This window comes from Atta colombica, unplaced genomic scaffold, assembly GCF_001594045.1.
Source record: "Atta colombica isolate Treedump-2 unplaced genomic scaffold, Acol1.0 scaffold236, whole genome shotgun sequence".
Lineage (NCBI taxonomy): Eukaryota > Metazoa > Arthropoda > Insecta > Hymenoptera > Formicidae > Atta > Atta colombica.
In genome coordinates this window covers 657,993-667,657 of record NW_017259334.1, presented here as the reverse complement: position 1 = coordinate 667,657, position 9,665 = coordinate 657,993, and the positions used below count along the sequence as shown (strand labels likewise).

The 9,665-nt window shown below is 33.5% G+C and overlaps 1 protein-coding gene across 2 annotated transcripts in view; it reads right to left on the bottom strand.

Moving 5' to 3' along the window:
• LOC108688605 (CD151 antigen-like) overlaps nt 1-9,665 on the bottom strand; it is a 129,357-nt gene that overhangs the window by 18,374 nt on the left and 101,318 nt on the right. For both annotated transcript variants that reach the window (XM_018194932.1, XM_018194933.1), the window contains exon 4: nt 7,058-7,249. In XM_018194932.1, coding sequence (XP_018050421.1) covers nt 7,058-7,249 — 192 coding nt within the window. The remainder of the gene's footprint in view (nt 1-7,057; nt 7,250-9,665) is intronic.

Sequence of the window (9,665 nt, the reverse complement as noted above, 5' to 3'; positions counted from 1 at the left end):
ACCATATATCAAAAAATAACACGAGAAAAACTGAACTATTGTAATAAATAATAAATAAAAAAAATTCGCACAATTTGAAAAAAATATTATTAGACACCGCAAAACCGAATAAGGCGTTTTATTTTTAAACATTTCTCTCTGTCATTTTCACTTAATATTAAAAAAATTTAGACAATAGGCCTGAGAAAGTATTCACTTCTTTGCTGTTCTTCTTTAAATATATCTTTGGATCAGCGATCATACGTAATTCCCTGCGTAATTTTCCCCATAGTCTGTATGCCATCATTCATCTTCCTTCGATAATAAACACCCCAAATAGCGTTTTGCGGTCTATGCAATACCTTTCCAGCCGACGGAGCTTGTCTTTTTCTTTTCACGACTTATTGTTCTCTCGCATAAATTAACCACGAGCACCGCGATTAAGGCACGTCGGATACTTAGAAAGTAATGCAGTCTCGCCCGAAGCATTTGGATCCGGTGCGTCCGGGAGATGTTAAACTGGTTCGGAGCAAGTCCGAGGCGTCAAGCTCTGTTTCGGAGATCCTGCTGCCGCGATACGTCATTCCCGTGGCTGCTAAATCGAAAACGTAGACCGGCGGCACTCGCTCCAAAAAAAAAGTCGACGGCCCTAAAAACTCAACCATCTCTTATTTTGATTGCGATTTCAATCAAGTGGTTTATTCAATGTGCGTTTTACCTTCCTTCGTACAATCCGAGTAGAAGAAAAGTAATCTGGACTATCCGATTGGACTATCAATTATATTATTACATCACTTTCCAGATAAACTTTTAAGAATCTTTTTCGTTCAATTCTTAATTCGTCAATCAACAGATCATATTTGAAAATTTATTTATTTATTTACTTGAGCAAGTACGGTTATAGGCCGAGAACGAAAATTAGAATCTACAATGAATCACAACACAATGAAAAATCACCGCTCAAAATTGAAACAAAATCTGTTAACAGATCTGTCAATTAATATTTTTGCTTTAACAAAATCTGCATAACAAAAATATATTTTTGTAACTACACTTGTCAAAATACTACCTTTTTCTCTATTAACTTTATTATTATATGTATTATCTGTGCTAATAAATAATATGTTTAATTCACAACAGTCAATTTCATTTCATTATATCATTTCATTTCATTATAAATCTTGTAAAGTAGACAGGCAAAAAAATAAAATCTTTTACTTTTGTAATGTCGACCGTCGCAACTAATGACGTTAATTTATTTGCTGACACAAGTAATGCAAGCGAATTGGCATTCATGAGATGTCCATGTAAGCAAGTTTCTTTGCATCCATTTATTGCATACCGCTAGACAGAACACGGCAGATTGCGCGAGATGTACACGGGGAAAGTCTTATGCAATTAAGATCGAGCGGATGGATGGAGTCGTGATTCGAGAGAGTGCAACGGCGTGCAAGTAGTAGTATTACCCGGTGATTAGTGATGGTTGTTGTCGAGTGATTTAACGTTTCTTTTGCGCTGCAGACGGCGAGTCTCTCTCGAAGCGCAGGTGATTTATCACGTTGACAAAGATACGAAATAGTCAATCGATAATGTGTGAAAATAATAATAAAGAGGATTATGGTTGTAATAATGTCGTAAGAGGACGATTAAAAAGCGCAGTTCATAGCCGTGGTGCTTCGGGGGGGAAATCGCGCAATTAAGGCTGAACTAATGATTCGGGAAGTGGTACGGGTTAAGTGGAATTATCTGGTGATTAGCGACGGTTATTACGGGTGATTTAGTCCTCATCTTTATTTGAATAGATGAATCGTTCGCGTTAAAAGCGTATTAACACGTTTAATCAGATAGAGCGGAGAATGTAAATAAAGAAAACTTTCTCTTTAAATAGTCAAAATAGATCTTTATTTAGTTACAATTATATACCCTGAAAGAAAAGTGTTTGGCATTTGTACTATAATTACATGGTAAAATAATTATAAATACGAGCTTTTATAATTATTGACTATAAATAATTATATTTATATTAATTCTGTTTAGTTATATTTAAGAAAGTAGTTGGCACTAAAAATGACAATTATAATTGCTAATGTTATAGCAGTAATAGCTATAAAAATGGAATTTCTAATAATTATTATTTTATTATGCAATTACAAATACCAAACATTTCTTTCAGTGTTACAAGTCATACAATATCGTTTGTCACATTGATGAATGAAGAAAGACGATTTCTTGAGTTCGTGAAGAAAGTAATTTGTCTTGTGCTCGAGACGAGCACTTATGCAATTAAGATCGTGATTTAAATCTGTACACACAAGAGATTGGCAAATGCCACTTTAACTGACGATTAGATTGAATAAAAGATAATTCAATTTCTTCGATTAGACACCTCGCGGAAGTAACAGTGTTAATACTCAGTCAACAACGATTTACCGCTCAGAAAACTAATTGAAGTGCAAGTGAAGATGTTTATGTCTACGACGTTCATATCTATGATGATCATTAAAAACTTCACTTTCTAAATTTCTTTTACAGACACATCGTAGAAAGCTTGACAGTGAATAACATTTGCAATCTCAATGGATTATACATATATACACGTTATAAACGCGTATAGAAGTAAAAACCGACGATGAGAAGTGGCGGCATAATTTCCAGGGAAACCGCATGGCGGAACATCGCGGTTAGTAACGATCGGCAAAGCTCGTTACTGGTGTTTAACTATCATTTAGACAGGATTAAAGATAATCCAGTGGTCGGTGTCGTTGGAGATATAGCGAAAGCGCGAGCTACCACTTACGGTCGTCGCGGTAACTCCCGATTAAGGTCGATTTATTACTCGGCGAAGGGTACCCCTCCTTCTGAAAGGGGGAATGTGAACGAAGATAGGGGAAGGCCGCTAAATATATCTCTCGATAGGCTTATCGTGGGTGACTATTATAATTCTCGGAAATAAAGAGTTCTCCATTGAAGAATGATTTATGAGAAGTAACCTATATTATATCTTTTTTTAAGTGAATAAGAAGAATAAAAACCAAGTTTTCACGGAATATATATAATATTTCTTCAAAAGAAAGCAAAGTATACGGAAAGAATGGGTTTGCTGAAGTAAAAACTTAATTATACTGAGAAAAATATTCCGATTTGTTTAAATTAATAAAAAGATCCAACAAGAATGACATCTCAGTAAGATCAAATAAAATTTTTGATAACTAGATAAACGAATATTATGATAACTAGAAATTCTGTTTTGCCTCACCAAAAAATGCTATTCTTGTTGGATTCATTTGTTAGTTCAATTAAAACATTTTTCTCAGTGCAGATCTAAAAATAAATTTGTTGGACCGTTAAAATAATTATGGTAGTAGAACTCTTACACTGAAAAAAATTCCTGTTGAAAATGGATAAATCAGAATTTTCTGATTAAATCTATTTTTTTTTTCAGTTGAGATAACCAAATGTCCAATTATGATGACCGGAATTGATTGATATAATCAGTATCTTACTGGTTCATTCATTTTCAATTAGAATTTTTTCTCAGTATAAGTATGATGACCTGCAAGCATAATGCTGCACAAAGTTTTGACATTCTAAGTAACCAGCTTACTTATCCTGTATAATTATTTTGATAGTTCAATAAAATTATTTTCAGATATTTGTATCTAACTAAATTTTTAGATACTTCAGCAGAACTCTTTTTTCTGTGAAGTCTTTAAACATTTCATAAGTGTCTAAAGAAAATGGGATCTGAATCGCAAGTTTATAGATAAAGTTTATCGCTCCCTGTTGGGATCGGGGCGACTGTAAAATAATATCGTGGGGCAACGCATGGATGCACAATTTGTCAAATTCGGTACATGGGGATGTAGATTGCATACGAAGGAGATATTTCGTTCTAGGCGTTCCTTGGAAGCAGCCGCCGACAAGCGGCGTATTAAATAATCTGTAAACACATAGCGATCTACGATGTACGCCGCAATAGGAATTCTCGCGACGCGATATATTCCTGCTTTACTTTATAAGTTCGTATTAATGCATGTTAAATTAAACAGTCGTGTGTTCGCGCGTATGTGTGGTGGCCGATATCCCCGATGAATAACGTCCTTCGTGGCGCGCGCGAGTTAAGCCGCTATCAAAAATATGCCAGCATCTATAGCTCCAGTCAGCCTCGGGTAGCATCGTCGAGACTTTGTCGGCCGACGGCGATAATGTCGGAGGTGGTAGACTATGGGTAAGGTCAAAGGCGAGTTCGAGAACTTCCCTTACCTGAAGGTTCAAAGGAGGAGGTCGGGCATTGTTAGTAGCGACTTATTATTATGAGGGAGAGCGGATCCGGCAAGAGAGTCGCTAGCACGGTGAATTATCTCATATCGACATTACGGTTCATTGTAATCAGTTGCGGGATTATCGATTTTTCATTTATAACCCAAGAGAGGTAAGGGGCTTTTTGCACGTCGTTGAAGGCCAAAGCCGCGTATTTTTAGCGACCACGCGCGCTCGGGAAGCGTGAAATTTGCGGAAACGCGAAAATACGCTCTCGCTCACGCAATGAAACACGCAATGAAAAAAAGCATCGCACTACCGATTAATTCGCAAATTACGATTTAAACTAGTTCACAAAAAACTGCATTCTATTATGTGCATCGATAGTCGTAAACTACAAGTTATAAATATAAATTTCGTCTTAGGCGGATAATTGAGATTTACTATCTCTCTTAGCAAAACTCCAATTTAAATTCTGCATAAACATGATTAAAAAGTAAGATATTGAAATTAAAAAATGTATTTTATGAAATATATGCAATACGGCATAACTTCAGATCAGAATTTCAAGATAACGTAGGTAATCTTTTTCAAAAAATTTCAAATATTACCTCAATTTAATAAAATCTCAATTTAATTTCAATTATTTTGGAAACTTAACGTGCTGATGAAAGTTGATTTGTATTGGTATTATTTTCAAAAATCTATAAAAAACATCTTATTTGATATATTAAAAATAATTTTTGACTGTCAACTATAGTGATAGTTGTCACTATCAGAAAAATAAATTGTAAAATAAAAATAACAATTAAGGCAACAACGAGATTGCGTTTTTGGACCAGAATAATATTAACGCGATCGAGAATATTAGTGAACATTATTAGTGAACAATAGTGAATAATTCATTTTGTCGGATTAGTTTGCGTTGAATAATGATTTTTAATTTACTCGCATAAACCTTACAGTTTGTTTTTTTGCTGGTCACGTAACTAACTGGCTTCCAACTAACAAAGACTGCCCTGAGCTATAATGTTGAAGCCGCTCAGTTAAGTCAAAGGAATGTTCGAACCCGTAGGTGAAGAGCAGCTTGACTTCAAGCAACGTGCTCGAGCTACTTTGAGACGAAGTTGTTCTTAGGAAGTTTCAAAGAACGATGTTAACAATGAATATATATATATGTGTGTATATAAAAATTCTTTTGAAATCCCTCGAAGAAGTCCACCGTCAATTGACAAATGATTATCAAATAAGATGAAAGGATACTTTTAAATCGACATTATAACTAGCGCACAATGAAGATTTCAGAGGAATACATGAAATTTAATCGGCCTCAAAAGCAGTTGCTAACAATAGTTAATTGAATGTTCTCTGTTTGCCTATCTATTATAAATAGAATCTGTTATCAACAGATTTAAAAGGAGAGAGTTAATTAAACTACACTTAGAGCTAATTGATGTTAGTATGAAACCATCCATTAGACAGTTAATACGAACTTTGTTTAATAACTTCACACTGCAGCTACCGCAGAAATCATTTTCATATTGCGTGTATGCAGCTTCTCTCTGTGACCAACTTGGTTTAAATATTGCTCTGTGTAGATATATATATCTATATTACTTTCTCTCTCTCTCTCTCTCTCTCTCTCTCTCTCTCTCTCTCATCTGCAATCTTCGTATCTATACAAGTTTCTGATATCTGGTCTATTCTATTTTAGGAGCTCTATGGCTTATGCGCTCCGTATAAGATGCAATCGAAATTGTGATACAATCTAGAAAGAAGCGGAGGAAACTTATTATATCTCATCTCTTGTCTTATTTTTTTATACTTGTTTTTACACGAAACAACCCATCTTTTCTGAGATAATTTTGGCTCTACTTTATATACATATAATTCTATATATAAATGAATTTTTGAATATAAAAAATGTTTTGTGTGCATCAATCTGAAATTTCTTGCCTTATCTTTTCTTATAACCGACAGGCTATAAACGAGACATATTGTCAAGATAGTTGCGAGATGACTTTCGATAACCGACTGAAGTGTTCGACATGATATCGATTGCAAACAGCAGTCCATAATGTATCACGACATTGCAGACGATCGCGTGCATAAAAGCACATCTAGCATTCCCGATAAGAAGTACCTTAAGAGCGATATCTCATTTGTATCCGACTTTGATATCTACACTTCTTCACTTTTTCAAGAAGATATTCTCGTGATTATCTCTCGCTCGCAAACCGAGAAATTAATTACTTGAATGATACCACATCTTGTTGATAAATGATTCTCTCTTTAAAATCGATAAAATGGACGAAAAACATATGCACGATTTCCTTGAGTGATAATGAAGAAGACAAATTCGTTATTTTAGCGGAAAATATTCACTTGTGAGATAAAAGCAAAGCGGATCACTAATTTATTTGCATTTATCATCAAATAAATTAAGATCTCTACGAGAATTGACAGAATGTGCATAGAACGGGATTATTATTGTAATCGATCCGATTATATTACTTCACGTCAAACTCTGCAGTAATACTCCACATTGATTTCTGCAAGTCGATTAATGTAATTCGGACGTGGCGATGATTAATGAATAATTATAATCAATTCTGGATGTAATAAACGCAGCACTGTATATAAAGTCAAATAATGAAACGGAACGAGTTAACTCGATCAATTAAACAAATTTAATAAATAACACGTAATAAATAAGCGAATATTTTTCATATATATCCATCTCAATGTTTCGATAAAATTAATATTTGCTGTAGGAATTATTTCGCTCGTTAAACGTTGATATATGACTAAAGCTCACCACGAGGAGGACACATCGATTTTCAGAAGTTACGCCGCCGCATCCGAGCCAGCTACCGATGACAGCCAGTACACCTGCGACGATCAAGGCGTAGGCCAAAGTAGGATACGTCGACGTGGACATCAGTGACACGTAGCTGTGCTTCGCTGCTACCGTCCAGATACCGATGCCACCTACCACCAGTCCGGACAGCTGCAACACATGAACGAGAAATCCTCAATTTAATTTTACGCAAGCATGCAATGAAACGTCACGAAACACCCGTCGCGATGTGACTTACGATTTATATAGCCTGTCTTGTATTTTATAATTAATTGCAATAATTACAAAATAATTTATTTCGTGTTGTGCACGAAAAAGACGGTTTTGCTGAAATATTAAAAAGTTTAGTTAGATATTGATATAAAAATAATTTTGGATTAAAATAATTATATGACTCAAATTGATGTAAGAATGTCAAAACTTTTTACAGTATTACTTACTCATCATGCTTTAGATTCCTATGTATTCCTATTATTTTCATCTGTTCCAGTTAAAGTTTTAGATACTTCAGCAAGATCTTTCCGTATTTACATTAATACTACATATACAACTCGCGTACTTGTCACTTTTGTAGCTTTTTTGCCATCACTTGCCTTTTTCTCTGGATGTAGTAAAGCGTTTCTCGATAACGTAACTGATGCAAATAAGATTTCTCTCGATACGCCGGAATGAAAATTTTTATCATCGCTGACAAAAAAGACTTCTCCGACGTTCAAATTTTATCTTTTATAGGCAGCATCTCCCTGTTTCTCTCTTTCCTTTCACAAAAATGAATTCTCTAATATGACGAAATGAATCTTTTAAAAGTTGATGAAGTAAGATTAATAGCGTTTTCTATTGGTGCAACACTGATGCGCAATTGTGTTGTTCCATTGTGAAAACTAGTTCAGTATTTAATGTTCCATTGATAAAACTCTGATGCAAAAAACTTGCAATGAGTACAACTTTTGCTTCACTGTCTTTGAAGTCAGTGGAAACCAACGTGGAAAGTTGAAATTGAGGTTGTGTTCGTGCTAAGGTATGATATTATGCAGGATTAGGTAATAATTACTTAAAATGTTAACAGTTAAAAAAAAAATTAAAAAGTTAATAACTTTTAACTTAACTTAGTTAATTTTAAATGCATTAAATTTTAACTTAACTAAATTATTTTTGAACATTGACTTTTAACTTTTTAAAAAAAATTTTTTTATCTCTTTTAAACATCTTAAAAAAATAATAAGATATAATAAATATAAGGTATATATATATATATATATATTCGTTATCTATTCATATTTTAAGACCATCTTAAGTAATTTCTTAAGATGCTAATACAGCCCTCTGATTGGTTTATGCGGTTATGCCTTATGTCATAAGCTTTAGTCCGAATCTACAAAGGTGTTTTAAGCCTTAAATCATAAGAAATTGATCAATTACAATCAAATATTCTTCTCGCATTCGATTGTAATTGGTCAATTTCTTTCTGATTTAAGACTTATTAAAAAGTAATTACTGATCTTGTATATCTTCTCTATGTGGCTGTTGTTTTGAAGTTATATAACTTATCGTTATGTATTATATACTTATGTGACATATGAATAAAAAAATTAAAAATTTACTTAATAATCTATATTGTAATTATTTAATCTCATTTTACGAAAAATTACGACATTTTGATCTAAAAATAATTTTTTTCAAAATTAACTTTTTTTTAACTTACGTTAAGTTAATTTTTTATTCTTCCAACTTTTAATTTAACTTTATTAATATTGTAAAGCCTTTATTAATATTGTAAAAGTTAAATATTGTATATTTATATTGTAAATATTAAATATTGTATATTTAATATTTAAAACTTTAACTTTCAGTTAAAAAAATCATTAACTTACACAATCCTGATATTATGTTATGATATGATATTACATTGTAATTAATGTTATAACAATGACATTGTTTAGTTTCAATATTTCTAATAATAGCTAAGCAATGATATTTTGACGTTCAAAACTCTTGAAATGTAAAAATTTAAAAAATGTTTTAAATAAATTAATGAATCAGAATATTATAAAATAAGTAATTTAAGTTTAAACATAATTATATTTTTAGGGAGTAAAAATGCATGTCTAATGATATGAAATGCATGTATAATGATATGTCCATTGAATCGCACTGAACCTGCACTAGTGCAGTAATTTCATCTAAACCTAGCGCTAGTGCTGTACCAGTTTTTCCAGTGGAAAACGCTATTAATCAAATCTCATTGATCTTTCTCGAATTCCTCGGAAGAAATCCGAAATTGATTATACATCCGTCCATCATCTCGGTTGTCGTCGGCATCTTCGAGAAAATCTCCAGGATAATTGCTACCACCGATTATCAGGGAGAACACAGCTAACGGGAAGCGAGAGTCGTCGTTCATGTCCGTGAAGAACTTCCGATAGGATCAGTTTATGGACAGTGCGTTTCATTCAATTTCATATCGTGCCCACACCAGCTTCACCGCGGGCGTAAAATCGCTCCGATGAGTGCTCGGATATCGTCACCGCCCACGACAGCTGGTACAAGAGAAAGAGTCAGACAGAGA